The sequence below is a fragment of the Cynara cardunculus genome (genome assembly GCF_001531365.2).
Source record: "Cynara cardunculus var. scolymus isolate 2C chromosome LG 10, CcrdV1, whole genome shotgun sequence".
NCBI classification, from domain to species: domain Eukaryota; kingdom Viridiplantae; phylum Streptophyta; class Magnoliopsida; order Asterales; family Asteraceae; genus Cynara; species Cynara cardunculus.
The window spans coordinates 21,204,419-21,226,063 of NC_037537.1; the positions used below are offsets into that span (position 1 = coordinate 21,204,419).

General features: G+C 34.0%; 2 protein-coding genes and 1 non-coding gene across 6 annotated transcripts; all 3 read left to right on the forward strand.

Annotated features, from left to right (window-relative positions):
* Positions 1-5,162: 5,162 nt before the first annotated feature.
* Positions 5,163-6,594, forward strand: LOC112520111. The gene is made up of 4 exons (XM_025128413.1): positions 5,163-5,469; positions 5,831-5,935; positions 6,067-6,123; positions 6,265-6,594. Exons 1-4 carry the CDS (start codon positions 5,191-5,193, stop codon positions 6,592-6,594), a joined length of 771 nt encoding a protein of 256 aa, XP_024984181.1. The 5' UTR covers positions 5,163-5,190.
* Positions 6,595-11,114: 4,520 nt separating this feature from the next.
* On the forward strand, positions 11,115-19,629 carry LOC112519265 (protein FAM135B-like). Of its 4 annotated transcripts, XR_003069907.1 has the most exons (16): positions 11,115-11,548; positions 11,889-11,977; positions 13,622-13,776; positions 13,959-14,023; positions 14,174-14,362; positions 14,485-14,545; positions 14,766-14,942; positions 15,035-15,165; positions 15,835-16,024; positions 16,377-16,436; positions 16,516-16,752; positions 17,025-17,283; positions 17,394-17,599; positions 18,028-18,078; positions 18,910-19,386; positions 19,467-19,629. XR_003069907.1 is itself a non-coding variant. In XM_025127290.1 (15 exons), exons 1-15 carry the CDS (start codon positions 11,352-11,354, stop codon positions 19,198-19,200), a joined length of 2,358 nt encoding a protein of 785 aa, XP_024983058.1. In that variant the 5' UTR covers positions 11,115-11,351; the 3' UTR covers positions 19,201-19,629. The 4 variants fall into 4 exon arrangements, 3 of the variants coding, with proteins under 3 accessions (XP_024983058.1, XP_024983059.1, XP_024983060.1); XM_025127290.1 differs by having other exon boundaries at positions 18,910-19,629; XM_025127291.1 differs by having other exon boundaries at positions 14,491-14,545; positions 18,910-19,629.
* Positions 19,630-21,531: 1,902 nt separating this feature from the next.
* Positions 21,532-21,603, forward strand: TRNAG-UCC. The gene has a single exon. It is a non-coding gene; the product is annotated as a tRNA-Gly (tRNA).
* The last annotated feature ends 42 nt before the right edge of the window (positions 21,604-21,645 follow it).

Consider the following 21,645-nt stretch of genomic DNA (forward strand, 5'->3'; position numbering starts at 1 on the left):
AGCAGATGCATACTGCTGATTCCTCAAGAAAATGGAAAAGTAAAACATGTGATCAACTTTCATATTTCACCTTTCTCTTGTAACATACACTCAGATGGTGATACTTGATTCCACCATTGTTCTCATATTCATACAATCATGAATATGTAAATGCATGTGTGTATTTGTTCTTAAGTTATATATCCCAGGTTTGTTTGATAAATTTTATGCCTAAGCATTGCTGATCCAAGGGGCCGGAGTCGTTTTTTGGAAGGATCCCGAGCTATGTTCAGACTAATTCCGGCAAATTGAGTCGGTAAGACATCAGTCCTAATTTAGTGGCCACAATTATTGTGGACGACTGGAATTGAACCAAGGACAAATGAGATATTCCACCACATCCCCTGGAGCTCAACCAATATGCTGCAACCCTTGTGGTTGGGACCGGAGTCTTCATGGAAACAACTATCCCACCCTTCGAGACAGAGGTCAGGTCTTCATGCATCCCATCCCCTTACTTTTGAGTGAGATATATCGAGTTCTGTTTGATTTGTTTTGGTTCTCATGGCTGATACAAGGTGTGATTGGGCAAAATGGATGAAAAATAGGAAATTTTGAAACTATGTTACATTGAATAAAAAAATTGATACTTTATTATATTGATTGAGAAAGAATTTTTTCCGTTAAAAAAATTAACTAAGACAAACTTCGTCGCATTTTGTTCAAACTGTTTACAACCTTTTAAATATTTTATATAATTAGTTTATTAATAAGAACCTTTTTATAATCATATTTAATATATTAAAGCCATGTTTGTCGAGAATAACCTAACCTATTTTTTAACTTATTAAAAAATACCGTTGGATAAACCGTAAGCTAAAGTTCAATGAGTTTTTTGTTCATTTTTTTTAATTATGTTGATAAGTGTATTCCATTTTTTCTAATTACGCTGATAATATTTTAGCTAACGAGTATATTACATTTTATTCCTATTTTGGTGAACCAATTTTCAAACATTTTAGGGTGTAAGACAAACTTTTCATTTATTTAAGAAACGGGGTAAAAAATTAAAAACTAAAACTTAAATGAATATCTAACATTTTTAATGAAAAAATAATTCCAAAACAAAAAAAGGTGGAACAAAAAGGCTAGATCCTAACCCACGATCCGCTAACATCGCCTTTTACCTTCAAACCTTTTCGAGTTTCGACGGTGGTTGCAGGCACCCACCCCAACTTCGGCGACTGTAAATCACCATTAATTCCGGTAACGATATCTCGTCTCTCTGCAGTCTTGACTCATCTCCATCAGATCCGTTTCCAACTCTCTTTCCACACCACCTCAACCTATCTCAAAGTGAGATGCATTTCGAGAGAAAAAACCAAAAAGCAATCGTCGGAGAGATGTAGTCGCTGGAGAAGCTAGGAGTTCAGAAGCTGTAGGGAAGGAGGAAAAAAATCCAACTCTCTTCACACCACCTCTACCCGTTTCTTGTTCAGTGTTCACCCACACATTCAACATATAAACCAACTTGTAGTTTGAGGGTAGTCGTTGGAGGTGTAGTCGAATGTAAAAGCAATCGTCGAAGATGTATAGTGGTCAGAAAGGTGTAGTCGTTAGTCGCGGGAGCCGGAGGGAGGGAGGGAGTGAATGTTAATTTATGTTTTAAAAAGTAATGACATGTAATTTAAATTTATATTAAAAAAAAGGACATGTCAGATATTATCAGCTCCACATCATCATTTCTAGAGTAAGAATAAGAATAAAGTTGATTCCATTTTAATGCAATTTTTATGAAAGTCATGTCATGAGATGAGAAACAAGAAATTCATAATAATATTTGCAAATACGATATACATATATATACACTATATTATAAAGCATTTGATAAAAACTCTTAAAAACCGTTTTTTATGCATGAAGTACTGTTGATTGATGTATATTACTTAAAATTCAAGATTACAAGTAATTTTGTGTAAGTACAACTTCTTAAAGCTCAATTTTTAAATTCGTGTAACTAACTACGTATAAACATAATCAAATATAGGATAAACATTCATTTTAAATATATAAAATCTAAAATATAATTAAGATAATCACTAAGTTCTAACATAATGTTTAATTATTATCTTTATAACAAAAAAAATTAAACCAAAAATAAATTACTTTTTTATTAAATCTAAATTAAATTATAATTAAAAATTAAATTAAAGAAGTTATACCAAAAAAACGAAGACTATTAAATAGTTAATTTGATACTAATATCGTTTTTTTTTAAATTTATGTCATCTTCAAATTTATATTTCATTCAAAAATAAAAACATTACCGCTTTCTCAAAACCACATAAAATCGTATTATATCGATAAAGACAAATAATAAAAATCAAACATTAAAATGAAGATTTATCTCGCTGCATTGTACGAGTACCCTTCTAATATATATATACACATATATAGGGGCCTAATCAAATGAGAAACTTTTACTTTTGTTATTGCTTATTTTTAATATGATGAAATATATTAATATTATTATATAATGTTAGTATTAGATAATTTTTCAATAGTCTTTTTAAGCCATTTTATATTTACTATCTAATTTATCAGTATTTTATTTTAATTATATAATATTCATGCATAATAAATACTTGCATGTATTTCTCTCTTTTATGAGGTCTGAACTCTTGACATCTTAGAGGCTAAACGCCATTAGTAACACTATTTTGTCCCAAATTTTACCATCACATGTATCTATGAATCACATAAATACATGAATAAAAATAGCAATCAAATAAATTTATGCTAATAAATAAAAATAATTATAGACCTCTGCATGATTAGAGAGAGAGATATTTTTTTCCATATAGTGTTGACCAATAACCATTTAAATTATCACTCAGACCCCGTTTGGTTTGTAGGAATGAAATGGGTTTGTGGAATTTGGATTTTAAATTCATTTCAATCTCATGTTTGGTTTGTTGGATTGTCAGGATTTGAAATCTTATGATTTAATTGAAATCTTACAAACATATGATTTTGAAATCCTTAGGAGATGCTCGAGATTTCACGAGATTTCATATGATTGTATGAAATAAGAATTTAGAAAATGTTAAAAAAAACATTTGATTAGTAATAATTGATTAATAAAAATGTAATTTAATTATTTTTTATAATTATTTATAATTTTTGTATAAATATATACCATATTATAAGCATTTGATAAAAACTCTTAAAAACCATTTTTTTATGCGTAAAGTACTGTTTATTAATGCATATTACTTAAAACTCAAGATTTCAAGTAGATTGTGCGTAAGTACAACTTAATAAAACTCTATATCTGAATTCGTGTAACTAACTGCAAATAAACATAATCAAATACAGAATAAACATCTCATTTTAAATATAAAAAATCTAAAATATAATTAGGATAATTATTGAGTTCTAACAGAATACTAAATTATTATCTTTATAAAATGTTATATTATTAAACCAAAAATAAATTATTTCATTATTAAACTTAAATGAAATTATAATAAAAAAATAAATTAAAAAAATTACGTAAAACATGAAAACTTTTAAATAGTTGATTTGATATTAAAGTTGATATATTTATTTTCAAATTTATATTTTATTCAAAAATAAAATCATTATTCATTTCTTAAAAACACATGATCTATCTATATTATATTATAAAACATTTGACAAAAATTCTTAAAAATCATTCTTTATGCATGAAGTATTGTGTATTAATATATATTACTTAAAATTTAAGATTACAAGTAAATTATGCGTAAGTACAACTTATTAAATCTCCATTTTTTAATTCGTATAACTATCTGTAGACAAACATAATCAAATACATGATAAACACATTTCATTTTAAATATAAAAAAATCTAAAATATAATTAAGATAATCATTGAGTTCTAACAGCATCATTGTTTTTATAAAATTTTATTGTTAAGCCAAAAATAAATTACTTCACTAAATCATAAAAACATTATATTTCTCAAAACCACATAAATCGTATTATATCAACAGAGACAAAACAAAACATTAAAATAAAGATATATCTCGTTGCATTATGCGAGTACCCTTCTAATTATTTATAAATAATGGAATCTAATTTCATTTAAATCCTACAAAACAAACAGACCAATGATTTCAAATTTATTTCAATCTAAATCCCTAAAGAAGATCGTGTATCAAACTGATCGGGTAAATAAAATAATGAGTATATATGAGCTAATTTACATAAATATCTAAAATTAAAAATAAATCAAAAAGAAAAAAAGCATTGGCTGGTGAATCCACCAACGGTCCATTGACGGGAGCTGATATTACTGGTGGGACCCACGTCCATGTATTTCTTGTTTCCATTGACCTCTCAGATATTTCTTCAAAATTACGTTTTTAGTCCTTATGATTTATTAAAAGTTAAGGATTTAGTCCTTGTGGTTTCCGAAATTACAAATTTTAATTGTTGTGGTTTTCATCTGTTAGATTAACTCATACCTTTAATTACGAAATACAAAAATAGTAAGAAATTGTAAACCATAAAAACAAAAACAGCAATAAAATTCAAATCGTAAAGACGAAAACCACGATTTAAAAAAAAAACCATAGAGACGATAAAATAACAACTATCAACAAATGAGAGGGACTAAAAACGTAATATAGTGAATATTATAATATATAACAAAGAAGCAGGAGCATCACCACTTTGGTCTTATTGGTTTTAGTTTGGTCTTCAAAAGTAAAAAATATCTGAAGGTTTCAAATTCAAATCCAAGAAGTAATACATTTTTTTGTGGCCACAAAAGTTCAAGCACAATGATTTCGGACTACTCATAAAACAAGTGGTCGTCCTGGAATTAATCATATAACAGGTTAGATATCCAGGTTAATCAGAAAAAATAACTATCAGCAAATGAGAGGGACTAAAAACGTAATATAGTGAATAGTTTAATATATAAGAAAGAAGCAGGAGCATCACCACCTCGTTAACACAACAACAAAACAGGGAAAACTCCAAGCATTCTACATGATGACTACGTACACCGAACTCATACCTCCTGCTTCATCTTCATTACTTACCAATCAAGTTTCCTTTCACTCTCTCTCTCTCTCTTGTTATATATATATATATATATATATATATGTATTTATATTATCCAATCTGGGTTCTTATGCCAACACTAGATTCTTTCAAATCATGACCAGAAAAAGGACCGAAGAAGATGGGTACGAACCCTCTGCAGACGAAGATGATGATGATAATGATAACGGGAAGAGATCGGAAAGTGAAAGAGTGGTGAAGAAGAGGAAAAGGGTAAAACGTAGATTGAAGAAAAAAGACCCATTAGTGATGTGTGGTGGTGATATCATGTCAATGGTATTCAGCCACCTTGATGCACGCAGTGTGGCTTCATCGCTTCTTGTTTCGCCTACATGGTATAGAGTTGCTTCAAGTGATGCCATTTGGGCTAAACAGGTATTATACATACATACATACATACATACATACATATATATATATATATATATATATATATGTTATATGTATGTATACTGATGTTTGATACTGTTTAGTGTTAGAGAATCTGGTTTTTGTGGTTACAATCATTTGGATGCTGTATTTCGACCCTTTAATAGCTTAGGTTTCAGCAAGTCAGTATTAGGATAATTCAAGAAGTCACTCTCGTTTTTTATTAAGACAGAAAATCCGAGTATGTCACACCCTAGATATAGTGTTTTACATGTTTATAGGAGAGATTAACGGTTACGAGATAGTTAGACAGTTAGTAAATAACCGCAACTTTATGAATTTGTGTAAGTTTGTTGCTTATATGTAGTGTGAAGAGTTATGGGTTGGCAAAGCTCATATACCTCGGTTTCCCCAAGTCGAGGGGTTGTCAAAGTTGTCTGTTTACTCTTTATCGGTTGCGGATGGAAAACGAGTAAGTCTCTCCTCACGACCGCTCTCTCTCTCTCTCTCTCTCTCTCTCTCTATATATATATATATATATATATCTTAGTTTTCGGTCATATAAACAATACTAGTTCTCTATTGACTGAAGTTCTTTATTAGAGTCGAATCATGAAGAATGATCTTTGGGATCATGCTTGGGAGTTTCACTTCAAAAAGGCATGTAACTTCTACTTCATGTGATACATTTTTTTGTGAGGCAGACATATTCTTAAATTTGTCAGAAAATCATGCATTTAATAAAAATATGTTTTCAAGTGTGTCCGATGATCATAACATCCGTCCTTCCATTTCTCTTAGGAAGCCCCTGAATACTGGTGTAATTTGGACCCGTACTGGAAAGGGACCGAGCCACTAATGCATCGTTACTTCCATCCAGATGGGAGCCAAACTGCTGATTCTGATGACGAAGTTTGGGGCGGCCATGAAAGTTGTTACTCCATTGTTACAAGTTTGTTGGCAGATGGAAAAATCCGAGAGCATTATGTTAGGATCAACCGATGGCCGCAGATGTACGTATCGAGGCGACAAGATTGGGGTTGGGAAATGTCAAACTGGATTTACTGCTATTCTAGTGTTCGTGATGCTGATAAGAAAGGTGGAACTGGTCCTTATCTTCCAACACTTTGATTTCGGTTTTTAGTTTATGTGTTCTTATATATAGTTTTTAGCTTAGATTTGATCTTGGTTAGCGAGATCAAACACACAAAAGTGTTTATGTTTCTACAATTATCAAAAGAGTCTATTTGCTTAGAAAAAAGAGATGGAAGTTCAATTATAAGCCCCTGTGACTTTTTGTAAGACATTTTTACATGAAACAGAGTGAACAAACCTATATTTTATCAGTATAATCTTAAAATAAAACCTAATGTTTTTCTAAAACATTAAATACGCCTCGCGCTTTACATTTTATTCATTTCTTTAGATTTTATTTATTCTATTTTATATTCTTTCACTTTATTGTCCTCGAAATATTGTTCTTATATGTGTTTTATTATAAAAAAAATATATATTTATTTTATTATAATTTAGTAAATTATAAAATTAATCAGAATATATAAATAATTAGTCAGGGGTAAATTGGTCATTATATTTGTTTTGTCATGTCATATTCTATTATATCTCGTCTTGATACCAAACGCATCCTTAGAGAGAGATATAAGTGGTTCTATATATTTTAACATGGTATTAGAGCCTTGGTTCAAATAGAGGTATTGGAGTCCCACGTAAGCTATGTAAGGATTCGTTTTAGGAGAGATTTAAAAGGGTTCCATAAATCTTGACATGGTATCAGAGTCAGTGTCTTCTATAGACTCAAGGGACGTATTCGGATCCCACATCAGCTAGATGTGGACTGTCAAACTTGTATACGTGTAAGGGCTCTTGCATTGTATAAGTTCTGCAACAATTGGCCATCTACCTCCAAATTTTGTCCCTCAATTAGTCGTTGGATCTTGTTTGCTCTTTCTTCATTTTACTTATACGTTTTATTCTTTATGAGAATCTTGTTGTATCTAGCAAGTTTCAGAGACAACATTCACGACACCTCGATATTTAGCCTCTGTACTAGAGCGGGAGACAATGGCTTGGCGTTTAAAATGACCAGGATAGAAGAGAGTCACCAAAGAAAACACAATAGTTGGACGTGGTCCCATGAGTGTCTGGACAACCTCCCCAGTCCGTGTCAGTATAGGCCACCAAGTGGTTAGAGGAGGCCGGGGATAAATCTAATCCCAACTAAAGAGTCCCTCTGATGTAACACAAAACTCGACATAAGGACTGAAAATGAGGTTCCAACTGGTCATGCATGAAGAGGAAGACTTGTTGAACAACATAAGAAATATCAGGTCGTGTAAAAGTCAAGTATTGAAGAGCTCCTACAAGACTGCGATAGAGGGTGGGATCCGCAAAAGGTGGGCCAAAGGATGCACCCAACTTTCTATTAGTGTCTATGTGAGTGGTCGTAGGATTGCAAATACTCATATTTGCCCGTGCCAAAATATCAGTTGTATACGTGGATTGTGAGAGAAACAATCCATGTGCATCATGAGGGACTGAAATAACCAAGAAATGATAGATATCCTCGAGATCTTTCATAGCAAACTCAGAGCTCAAACGGGCAACAATAGATCGCCAAACAATTTTCTAATAACATAACTAAAACCATTTTCTAATAATATTAATATGTTAATTAATGCAAACAAGATAGTAAAGAAAAATTAAATAATATAATATGTTAATTGAAAATTTTAAAATTGACAATTATATATATATATACTATAAATTTTGAATTTGTTAGTTGAATGTAATTATTAGAGGTTTTTACTCAATTTAAAAAAATATAGCATAACCATCGGAGATGCTGTAAACTACTTCAAGTAGCTTATCAATAAGCTACCTTATGTGCATCCAAACGATTATTAAAAAAAATAAACTAATTTATAAGGTAGCTTATATTAAGTGGTCATTTGTCACTTAGTCATAGCTTTCACTTAATTTTTCCTCTTGCCTCATCATTTTCTCCACGATACTTGACATTATTTTTTAATCAGAGCATGTTTAGAAAACGATAGTTTGATGAAAATATTAATACCCGTCGTACATTTTAAAATTATATATGAAAATGTGCTTTTCTATGTAGTATTTTAATCTGCACAAAACATCAAAAGAAAATACCAACATAGTTATTCTCGATTACTTTTTCGTCCAGAAAACGATGCATTAGTTTGGCATACTAAAATTCTGAGTAGATTTATCATATCAGTGTACAGTCGTATTAATCAAACAACGAAAATTTATGGTTTTATATCTGATCAATTGATGAATTTAATTATATTTAATAGCTAAAAAGTATTTTAAATATTAATTTATTTAGTAATATATTGAGACTTGAATAAGATGTAACATGGATTCAAAACGACATCTTTTAACATATTAAACATATGTTTGAATGTAGGTTTTGGAATTAATCATTTAAAGCTTGAAGTTTTTATTATTATTATTATGTTCAGATCTAATTATTTAATTAACAATATTTTAGAAACGGAATTAAATTTAGACCTTATTTTATACGAGATGTATTTTATAATAACTGATTATCTATATTTAATTATTCAGTATTATTTTAAAACCCAAAAACAAAGGAAAAGTGATTGAAAATTTAGCATGCTCCAATCAAGCATTCTTTTCATAAAAAGCTAAATCCAATCATTGAATTAAAACATGATGATTATTTTGAAAATAATTACTATAACATTTAAGAATTAAAATATTAAATCAAACAATTGATTTTACAAGTGTCGTCTCGTCCTCAAGCGTAATGCTGATAAGTCCACTGTAAAAATATAATTTTTAACAAGGGGAATTTAATGCTTGTACCTTTCTTAAACTTTAAAAAAAAAATCAGATTTAGTCTTCGTGTATATCAATTCTCAGATTTTGATATTTTTGTTAACGATCGTTAATTTTTTTCGTTAAGTCCAACTAAAAGGGGTATTTTAGTCGTTTTTATAATTTTTATTATATTAAAATAAAAACTATATTATATTATCAATTTTTTAATTATAAAGCAAAAAAAGAAATACGAAAGGTAGTTGTTATCCTTTTTTTTACAATTTAAAATTTAAAATATAAAAATATTTTTAATTGTAATATAAAAATTAAGAAAATAGTAAAAATGACTAAAATACCTCTTATTTAACAGGACTTAACGGGAAAAGTTAAGGGTCGTTAGACAGAGAGACCAAAACCGTTATGAATTGACAAATATAGGGGGACCAAATAAGAGTTTTTGAATTTTAGGGATGATATCCGTTGAAAAATAAAAAAGTTAAACTGCCTTTTAGTCTTAAAATAATGAATTGTTAAGTTAAATTGTAATAACTTAAGGTAAATTCTATTCATACGTGATAACCCCCTCCTGTAAGGTGTATCTAACTGAAATAAGAGGTAAGAACTATGTGTATGTAATTTGAGGATATGGATGAAGGGTTGAGTTCTGATGAGAAAAAGAGTTAAGCTGAGAATCGTAAGAAGAAATTTCCACCTTTGGATGTATATTAGGATGAGATGCATCAAGATGCACCAGATCAATCATCGTATCAAGCATGATTCAAGGATGAGTTTAAGATTAAAGGTGATCATGGGTACGTATCTTTTCTTACATGGCAAGTAGCGAAGAATGCCCTCCTGACAAGGGACTCTTTGTTGAGACGTTGGGTCCCCGTTCCGGAGGAATGTGGATGTTGCGAATAGGGGATCGAATATGGTAAACACTTGTTATAGGAATTTGTTGATGCTTTAGATTGTTGGGCACACGCAGGGGTTTTTTACAACGGTGCATAAATACTATGACTCATGATGACTTCATTGGTAGTTGGATGCATAAAACTTTGGAGGTTTTTCGGGGAGGCTGTTCGGTCTAAAATTGTGGGAGTTATTTGGAGCATTTGGCGGAAATGGAACCAATAGATCTGGTGGCAAGAGGCACAACCCGCTCAACTTATTGTAGAGCAAGGCCGAGACATTATTTTCGAGTGGATGCAGGTCCAGAATGGAAGAAGCCACCAGCAATATCAAAACATCCCATTTACATGTACGAGATGGCACACCCCACCGACCTAATTCTTGAAATGCAATCGTGATGTGATGGTGTTCTCGGGAACTCAATCTATGGGATTGGGCATGGGTGTGGTCTTACATGATGAAGATGGTACAATCTTGACGTATCCAATGTTGCAACGATCGGGTCAATCAACGGTTAAAGAACGTGTAGCAGGAACCTTACTAGAAGTTCTCACCTGGGTCCAGGAAATAGGACATGACCGATTCTTTGATAGTAGTGAATGCTGTATCACATCATTAATCAGTGCTTGTTTGGTCGGGAAAAAATACGGTTTCTTGGTATAAGAAATACTTAAAAAATAAAAAATAAATAAAAATTATGGATTTAAAAATATTTATTTAATATTTAAATTTTAAATATGAGGAAAAATATAATTTTAAAGATTCTTGCCTTCAGTATCATTTATGATGGCAGGTTTTTTCAAACTACAATGATTTAAGTAAATTATTTTTAATTCAAAATTTATATTGAAATTAATTTCCAAATAAACAACTCAAATCTCAGATTTGATCAATTGCGTCCCGTGAGCAGACCAAGGTCTTCCTTCTTCGCCGGCCGAACTGCTCGATTCTCGTCGGCGCCGTCGTCGTCTGCTTCACGATCTTCTCTCCAACACTCTTACAGAACTTGAAAATTATCGTAGCAGTCTGTTTTTCTTTCTTTCAGATTTCAAAAATCTCTAATTTTTAGGGTTTTCTCTTTGAGGGAAAATTTATCGAAGGGATGCTAATCACATCGAATACCGTAGAGATCATCATCAGTTATGCTCCGCCGTCTTAAATGGTTCATAGCTGGTTTCAATCAACAGAAAACACCTAAAACCAAGGCCGATGCGAAGCTCTTGTCGCTACCAGGGGAACATCATTCAAGTACTCAAAGTCGCAAGTCAATGTTGGAGGCCGTTCACGAAGTTGCGATTTATATTCATAGGTTTCATAACCTAGACCTCTTTCAGCAAGGGTAAAGATTAATGTATTACCAGTTTATATGTTTCTGCGAAAGTTCATTTTAGAACTGTCTTAGCTGATCAATCTATGGAACTACCTCGATCCTGAAAAAGAGCTGCATTTTGACTTTGATCTCTAACATAGTACTTCCAACGCAAAGTTTAGATGGATGTAATTGCTGTAGTTTTCACAAAGTTGGATTAGATCTTTTTGAAAGTTAAGAAATCCCATACCAAGTTTGTAGTTGGAAAGTTTATTTGATCGACACCAGAGTCAAAGTCTGGATATCTGTAGGAACTGTGCAGCTTTTTCAAGAAAAGAGAGTATAGATGCATCTTTTTCTTTGTATACAGGTGGTACCAGATCAAGATTACCATGAGATGGGAAGATAGTGACTACGCATCTTCACTGGGTACCCCTTCAAGAGTGGTTCAGTACGACGGTACTTTGTTGTTTAGTTCATTGTGCACATCTATGTAATTAACTAATTATCTTTTATTTGCTAAATCTTATTCAGTTATTATCCAGCTTCAAGCTTTATAACGTTATTTAGTTGTAACTATGTAGAAACACATATCGCTGATCTGATCCACACTTAAGCTAGCTTCATTACTCATAAGGTTAACTTTTGTAATCCAATCCAGTGTAAGAAAACACATAAATTATCTTCAGATCATGACTACATTATATTAACTTGGAACTGGGTAGATTAATAAGATTTAAGAACAAAGATGAGTTTTTTCTTTTGCTTGCCTTCTCTCCATGAACTGATGGAGATTAAGAGTAGCTGAACCGGAGTCAGTCATAAACAAACTGGTATAAGGGTGATGACAACACCACCAGCGGGCAGATGAATATGACATAACAGAAAAGAAGATGAGGATTCTTATGCTATCTGGCATAATCACTTTTATCATCTGAAATGAAATCGGAATATCAGAAAATAGTTAGTACTTGAATGTGTGAAGGACTGCCAAAAATACATATTTATCCTCGGGTGGCGGAGGACTTTGGTGGTTGTGTCGTCAAAGTTTTAATATGCTTCTCTTGAGTTGTTGAATTCCAACGTATGCATCTTTTAGTATTCTCCATGTCATGCCATATGATGAATCCAAAACTGGAGAGGAGTAGCGGTATTTAGTAGGTTAACGGCCAATGACCACCGCCAAAAAGGTGATTTGCCTACATCACTCCTCTCCTGCAGCATACGGTGCTGGGAATAATATTCATTTGCAAACATTTGGGTTGACACCATCCATGTTCAAGGTAGATGCTAGGAAAAATATATTTCAAAAGATAAGTAATTAACTGAAAATTGTAACACTACAAAACAAGCAACAGTGGGAACTTAGTTATAAAGTCTTGAACCTTTGTTCTGCACCAAATGTTAGAATGCTCACAGATGATGATACATAACTTCTTCAAGATAAATTTTAAGTTGTTTCTACAAACGTTTCATCAATGATTCTTGTGAGCATATTTTTCCATTCTTTCATATGGTCAAGTTATTTCCCCAATTGTGTAGAGCTAGTTAATAGGTAGTGCAAAGGATATATCTCTTGTGCTTTCGTTATGTAGATTATTCTTCTGATTTAAGAAGGAAAAAGCAGTATTGTAAGTTTGTAACCTGCAAGCTAGTGAGCTACACAATAATGCCTCTGATCAACAACTTAACTAGCAATGCAACTCAAGTCCCCCAAGTCTTTCTCAACTTTAGCAAATGATGTAATCTTTTTTGGAGCTGGTGCTTTCTCCAAGCCATTTTTTTTGTCATCGACACTTGCTAGAAATTTGTTGTAAATGGTACTTCAGATAATTCGAGGGGTCTGCGTTTATTGTCTGCAATATATTTTTGGACCGGATGTTTTTATCATAAGCAGAGCAATTTTATTTGTGTGGCTGAACAATGAGCACATTGTACAACTTTTACTATCAAAAGTAATAATTTTTTTCGGTGACTTTGTTGTGGTTGGTAACTTGGTTTTTTTCCTTCAAGATATCAAGATGTAACCATGTAGGGCCTTTACCTCATTATCAGGAGAGAAACTGAAGTTAATATCATGCAAATTTTTTGTATGAACTGCAGCTCCTGATCTTGGTTCTGACGAGGCGTTGGGGGTTTGGAAGATTGATGACACGGACCATAGTTTTTCATCACAGCCTTTCCGGATTCGGTATGCAAGACAGGATATTCTTCTATCAGTCATGATATCTTTCAACTTATCTCTTGGTAAATTTAAGGTCTCTCTCTCTCCCCCTCTGTACTTGGTACATATTTAACATGCACTTTCTTCTCCCTTTTTGCCCTGGGGATGCGATGTTCCTTTCCATGTGGGTTAAATTAGTCAAATGAATATGGGCAGAGAAGTTCTGTCCTACTCACTTTATTATCTTGCGAACTGATGAACACCTACAATCTTCAGGGTCCGATCACATCTGCTGTAATTCTGAAATTTGAGCTTCTCTACACACCTGTTTTGGAGAATGGGTTAGTAATTAGTATTGCATTATGTATTAACCTCGTGGAATGTTTCCATTTCGGTACCAACCAAACATTTTTCCTACTTGGAAAGAATAATTTGCTATTCTTTTAGTGAGATCTTTACTGGATATAGTGTTTTTAATGCTCCATCTGCAGCTCCAATATGCAGGACTCTTTGGATGCATCCCCTGCTGCGGTGCACGAATTCCGAATTCCACCCAAGGCTCTTCTTGGGCTGCATTCATATTGTCCTGTTCACTTTGATGCTTTCCATGCCGTGCTAGTTGATACGAGTGTGCACATCAGCTTACTGAAGGGCGGTGTTCATGCCATGAAGAAACCCAGGTTGGTTGCAAAATTTGTAGCTTCAGTCAAGAATATAACTGTAGATTCTTACGGTCAAGGCTGCCTATTGGACAATCAGATTTTTTTTTCCTGCAGTTAAACTAACTGTATCGCCTTTCTAGTGGCAGCAATTCTCATAGTCATGAAGAAGTTACCAGTGAAAAGTACGACAAGGAAACTCAAGTATGCATTTCTTATCAGTTTTGGGTTATGTATTTAGTTTTGTTAATGTGCCGAGAATTGTTGTGATGACTTACTTGTGGGTGTACTGATAATCATACTACCCTCTTCTCTCACGCCGCATATATTGGCATACACAAATAATTGTTATTTATATTTTTTGCAAAGATTAACTTCTTCTTTAATTGCTTATAATCTGTTTCAACATGTCCTACTGAAACAGGTCTTTCTTGTGAAGGCCTTTTTAACTTCCCGTGCAAGTCTACTTCAAGAGCTACAAAATCTTAGCACGGCAATTGATCAAACAATTGAGTTGACTGGTTTTGCTTCCCAACACGATGAGACAAAGTTCTTGGCTGCTTCTGCGGAAGTGGGCATGGAGACTGCCAATGGTTCTAAGGTTGTTCGCTTGTTCTTTGATTGGACGTCTGAGTGGTTTCACTTGCACATTTATCATTGAGTTTGACTTACACATCTTCTGTCCTTGAACAGATCCCAAATGGCACCCTTGATTTCTCAAGTGATGATCTTTATTCCCTACAGAATGATGAACTTTACCGTCTTTTTCATTCACTTGGAGATCAAATGCACTACTTGTGGAACACATTTCTGAACTTTCACAGGTTTGATTCTGTTTCTACCCCCCTCCCCCAACTCCATCTGAGCCTTACTAATGGCCCTTTTTGTGAAAAAAGAACATAAGAACCAGAAAATTTCTGGCCAATAGAGAGGTAGATTATGGAGGTGTAACTGGCACTTTCAGCTTCCCGTTTATCACATGCAGTCACTAGAATTTAATGCAACATATTAATTCCTGATAAGATTCATAAAATAAATATCCTATGTATTTTTTGTTAACTGTCGAAAAAGTTCACTATTCGATAAACCCTCATGGGGTCGAGGGTTATGGCCTTAGCAAGGAATAAAGAAAGCTGCATCTGCTTCCTTGGTGTAGTATATCTTTTGCTTATGATGCTGCATACAAAGATAAGATGGATATTATATCATCCTATATAAGCTTTGGGTTACCAATATCATTCATAGAAAAAAAGAAAAATAAAGCCGCCTAGAGTTTTTTAGATGCAAAAGTTACTCTGCAATTCATGTGTCTCTTTATGCAGAAATCAAGTGCATATATAACTCGAGAAAGTTTTAGCATTCCCACACCATTTAAATTTCATTTGCTTACATTGCATTATTGGTTTCTAAATATCATCAATAAAAGATGAGCATTACATAAAAATGTATGTGGTACTGTCATTTTCATAATTGTTTCTTTTACTGCACACCAGGGCTAACAAAACAAAGGTTTTGGAGCATTTACGTAATTCCTGGGCTATCGATCGTAGAGCTGAATGGTCAATATGGATGGTGTACTCTAAAGTAGAGATGCCTCACCAATCTACCCGAAGCGAGATTGATGACTCCTTGTACCATGGTCTTCGTGGGAAACTCCCTGTTCTTCGGAAGATAACTGAAGATGTAATACTGTTTCTGCACATTAACTTGCCACATTTTTTTTATTAACTTGGATATCCAATCTGCTATGCGAGCCGACTAATCCCAGGACGATCACCCGCTTCGCGGGTAGCCCGAAGTCGCCGCATTTGAAACTCCGTGGCCACAAGGGAATTTTTATTCCTCCTTGGATTCGAACCTGGGACCTCCAGGCACTTTTGACCTTTGGAGCCCAAACTCAAACCAATATGGCACCACTCTTGTGGTTACACAGAGCACAAACATCGTATTACAATTTAGTGCTAGGCTTGAGTAAATATTCTGGAAACTCATTTTGTGATAGACCTAATGGTTCTTTCTTCTTTTTCTTTTTTAGTCTTCCCAGGCTGCAGCAATGCGTGCTGAGCTCCACCGTCGTAGTATTGCACAGATGAGGGTAAGCCAGCTTTCTCAGAGGCTTCATTATCCTACTTCCTTTACCTGGGAAACCATAAGCTTGTTCCACTCATATGCAGATAAACAATCGTTCAATCCAAGACCTTCATATTTTTGGGGATCCCTCACGTATACCTATCATAATCGTAGAACGTGTAGTAAATGCACCATTGCATTCACCCAGTGGAAATTCTTACTTCAGGAACATGGACCCAAAAGATACTAATGGCATGCTTCCAGAAATTGACTCAAGTTTCTCTGGCAATCAGCAGAAGGGCCGGGTTTTGAAGATTGCTGTGTTTGTTCATGGTTTTCAGGCATGTTGTGTTCTTTACAATGTCCCATTTTATCCATAAATTTCTTCTAGTCCTTTTTGTGCTTTTTTGCTGCTCTCAAGAAAAATATCCAAGTGGGCCCCCCTCCTTCCTCTAATCCGCTCTTGGGGTTACTAAACCAAAAAGTCTGTTACTTCATGGCACTACATTTTGTTCTGCCTGAAGCATTTCAATTTTGGTGTAGAAGGTGGGTGCTGACAAAATTTTCTAATGTTAGAAATGCTAATTCTTCATGACATGAAAACAATAAGCAGGGACATCATCTGGATTTACGACTTGTGCGGAATCAATGGCTTCTGATAGATCCGAAAATCGAGTTTCTAATGTCGGAGGTCAATGAAGACAAGACTTCTGAGGACTTTAGGGATATGGGATTAAGACTGGCCCAAGAAGTCATTGTTTTTGTTAAAAAGAAGATGGATAAAGCCTCAAGATCCGGTGGCTTAAAAAACGTTAAGCTCAGCTTTGTTGGTCACTCCATTGGAAATGTGATTATAAGAACGGCTCTAGCAGGTACATAAACATTTTGCTTTGTAAAGCAATTACAACATCTCTTTATTTTTTTATTGGATTGCTTATGGTTCTATACTTCTATTGATGTATTTGATAATTCAAAATCGCAGAGAGCATCATGGAGCCGTACCATAGGTACCTGAATACATACATCTCTGTTTCGGGGCCACATTTAGGTTATCTCTACAGTTCAAATTCTCTTTTCAATTCTGGATTATGGCTGTTGAAGAAGCTTAAGAATACTCGATGCATTCATCAACTGACTTTCACTGATGATATAGATCTAGAAAACACTTTCTTCTACAAACTTTCCAAGGTACAGTCAGTACTTCTGAATAGAAACAACTCATTTTAACGGTCAAAGTTATGGGCCATTTACCAAACACTTACTGGGTAAGAGCTTACCAGCAATAGTCACCACCCTCACTTACCTTATCTAATAACATTCTCGGCCATCAAAATGGATGGTAAGCGTCTTTTACTCTTACGATAAGCGCTTATCATAAGAGTCTTCTCTCTTACTTACTGGGTAAGATTCTAGGTCCCTGCCCCATCCGCTAAGGCAAGTGACACATGGTAAGCAGTTACCCGGTTAGCGATTGGAAAAGGGCCCCTACTTTTTAGTTCTCAAATTCTCTCTTTAGGCTTTGAAACTGGTGATGGCTACAAAGGTGGCACCAGTTTCGTTTGCTTTACTTGCTTCTTTTTTGTTACAGTTCTGATTTCATCTTATTTTACTTTCAGCAAAAGACGTTGGAAAGTTTTAAGAACATAATCCTGCTATCTTCTCCTCAGGTATTTGTTTCTCATTTTTAGATGGACGTTACAACTAATGAGCTCATCCACTTGTCTGCAACAATCATGGAAACTGGCTTTTCTTAACGAGTGATCAGCTTTTTGAACCATTGAACTTGACTTTTCATTGCACACAAATGGGCGTTCTTATTAAAATACGAAAAAGAACACTAGACTTCAGAATTTTGGAGAAAAATTATTAAGCATAATGATTTTTTGCATTTATATTTTTACTATTTCTAAATATTGCTCATTCTTGCAAATCACAAGAACAATAGGTACTACTTTACGACATGGTGGTTTAGAAAGTTGATCAGTATCTTTCTGATTTTATATTTCTTCTTACTGCACAATAATTCAATAATACCTATTGCTGGCAAAGACAAAATTCCACCACCAACAATGTCTTTTACCGGAACCCATAACAGTTCTTTTCTCTCAAGATTCAAATGAGGGTCGTAAATATTTTGAGAATGTGGGAACCAACTATTTCATGTATTATTCATGATGAATAACCCTAAAATATTCATGAATAGGTGGTTCCCCGGTTCTCAAAATACTTATGATTCTCATCTGAACCTGCCACTTACATTCTTTCATTGCAAAGAAACCATCCTTCTTGAGTGAAGAGCGAAATGTAGACAAACAGAAAAAAAGCGTCACACAAAATGAGCTTTTTTACCACAAGGGGCACATACTCCCTTTTGCATTTACATTTACACAGTTGGTCTCATTCATGTATACTGATTGTTGGCATTATCAAGAAATAAAGCGAAATATTAAGTTTAAGAAGTTAATAACTCTAAACTAAATCTCTTTCATATTTTCCAGGATGGTTATGTTCCTTATCATTCTGCTCGAATGGAGATGTGCCAAGCATCGTCAGCGGACTACTCAAAGAAGGGTAAACTTTTTCTCGAGATGCTTAACAACTGCTTGGACCAAATCCGCTCCCCATCCTCTGCACAACGCACATTTATGCGATGTGACGTCAACTTTGACACCTCATTACAAGGCCGAAACTTGAACACCATGATTGGACGAGCTGCACACATAGAATTCTTGGAAAGCGACATTTTTGCAAAGTTCATTATGTGGTCTTTTCCAGAACTATTTCGCTGATCCATCTGGAGAACAAATGTTCCTGAGTCACAAGCTATCCCTGATGGGCATGCCAAGGCCAACTTCCTTTTCTACGATAAAGGGTCAAAGATGAGTTCGTCTGAAAGACGCTACAATCTGCTGAATGTTAGCTGCATCACCGTCAAGAGAACATGCACACAGAACCATGATACTGTAAATTATCAGGTAGAAAGCTTCAAGCTGCTTCATGTAGGTGATTATAAGTTCATAACCCACTTTACGCGTTTTATAATGTAAATTTTCAGGTTTAATTCTACACGGGTAGAATTTCAATCGTGTACTTGCACGTAGTGGTGGGAAGTTGATGACAATAGATGAATATCATGTGTTTCCCGAGTTTTCTACTATGCTTGTCAACCTTTGTTTCTAGAAACATATTTTATTGTTTATATATTTTATGGGTTCAGCACGTTTTTGTCGTGAAGTCGGGTTTGATGCCACCATCTGGGGCACCCTCATCATATTTTTGGTTTTGCGCTAAACGAGTGGACATATGAGTATTAAGTAATGCTATTTCTTTTATGATCAGAGGTTCGAGATATCCGTTTTTGGTGTGTGTGTCGGGTTGAAATTAGAGTTGGAAAACCTTCATGTGGATGTTAATGTATTATCTCATGTTTCCTGAACCAAACAAGTGGAGCAGTTTTGGTTTGAGTAGGAAAAGGCATGGAAGAAAACAGGTCCAAATGAAAGATGCATAGGAGGTGTTTGATGAAATGCCACAAAAAGAAAGCACAAAGGGTGTGTATGAAAACAACTGTTTTACTTTTTGGGATAAATTATATCTGTATACATCCCACCTTTCAGATACTACTTTCATATGGGATGTTATCTTCTTAGCCGTTTGGGCCTATCCGGTCCTAAATTAGCCTCTCTTGATTAGAGCTCTCATCAATTAGGGTAGACAGGAGCATAGTGAAACATGTGTGTTCCATCCTCACTTCATGGAACAAGGTGGAACATTACTGTATTTTCCTAATATGCTCTCAAAGTAAAATCTAGTTCTCTTTTAAAAACATCAAATACGCCTCCCCTTTACTTTTTATCCATTCTTTAAATTTTATTTATTGTCTTAAAACTTTCACTTGACAAGACTGAACAAATAGTTTTAATTTCATATGAGTAATTTAGTAATTTACCAATCTCATCTTCTTAGTTTTTGTTTTGCTATTTTGGTGCGACAAAAAGTTACGCATTTGTTTCCCACTCAGTCCAAGCCTGATGTCACGTTAAACATGGGGCAACACGTTTTCTGTATCGTACTGTCTTGTCCTATCCCGTGTTATTAGACTCATTCTTGGAAAGGGTTCTTGATTGGACTGGTCCTTGATGATCAGTTAAGGATGCCCATTTCTTAACTATATTTACCTTGTTTAAACCTTGTAAATTAGTAAGAAGTTGTACCTTTTGAAATTTTGTTTTGACAAACACATGAAAGTGATACACGATTAAGTTTTATAGATTGCAACAAAATAGTGGTTTCCCAGTTTTCATGACGTCAACGATTAATTCAAAATTTAAATGAAAAGAATCTTGTAATCCCAAATTCAAAGTTAAGATTTCAAGTCTTACAAAGTTTAAACGAAAATAATATTGTAATCCCAAATTCAAAGTTAAGATCTCAAGCTACATGACTTGTGATAAATTAGTAGTAGGCTTATTTAGAGGTCGTTTATCTGATTACTCGATAAGCACTTTTTGAAACACTTATCTTTTTTTTTTTTTTTTTTGTAAGGGTGTCCGGGCCAAAGCCCGACTAATCCCCGGCAAATTTGGAGGCTAAACATGACCCCACTTAAATGTCGCCAATACTCCCCTCCCAGGGCTCGAACTCGGGTTCATGACTATGCCATGTCCAAGCCTTTACCACTAGGCTGAAAGGTCTTTGACTGAAACACTTATCTTCCTGGATGTAAATTGCAAGGATTGATGATCTTATCCTGTAAGAGTAATGACAAAGACCTAGAGTCGTACTCGGTAAGTCAGGATGACCATTCTTTCCTGATTAGCGTTTTATCAGGGTAAAATATTGCATACGATGCCGTTTTGATATACCAAAATCTTACCGGTAAGTGCTTACAAGTAAGCGTTTCGGTAAACAACCTTTTTAGTAAGAGCATCTTCAACAAATTTTAAAATGATTGTTTAACGAATTTTTTTTTCTTTTTACAAATAAAAATCTTTAAAAAAGAAAATAATATTTTATTAATATAATTAATGTATATTTTTTTGTTATGAAACTTTTTTGGAGATACTCAAGGTTACTATTTGAAATCATATATATGTACAAAGAAAGTTCATCACAGAGCTGCGTTTGTAGTCCAACGGTTAGGATAATTGCCTTCCAAGCAATAGACCCGGGTTCGACTCCCGGCAAACGCATTTCATTTTTAAGTTCCGAACTTTTAGGCAGAAATTTGCTAA

Coding starts and splice junctions, on each gene's coding strand:
- LOC112520111 (XM_025128413.1), top strand. CDS start 5,191: ATGACCAGAAAAAGGACCGAAGAAGATGGGTACGAACCCTCTGCAGAC. Junction 5,936..6,066: donor CGGTTGCGGATGGAAAACGA/GTAAGTCTCTCC, acceptor GTTCTTTATTAG/AGTCGAATCATGAAGAATGA. Junction 6,124..6,264: donor GGGAGTTTCACTTCAAAAAG/GCATGTAACTTC, acceptor CATTTCTCTTAG/GAAGCCCCTGAATACTGGTG.
- LOC112519265 (XM_025127290.1), top strand. CDS start 11,352: ATGCTCCGCCGTCTTAAATGGTTCATAGCTGGTTTCAATCAACAGAAA. Junction 11,978..13,621: donor AAGAGTGGTTCAGTACGACG/GTACTTTGTTGT, acceptor TATGAACTGCAG/CTCCTGATCTTGGTTCTGAC. Junction 17,600..18,027: donor TCTTCTACAAACTTTCCAAG/GTACAGTCAGTA, acceptor TTTTACTTTCAG/CAAAAGACGTTGGAAAGTTT.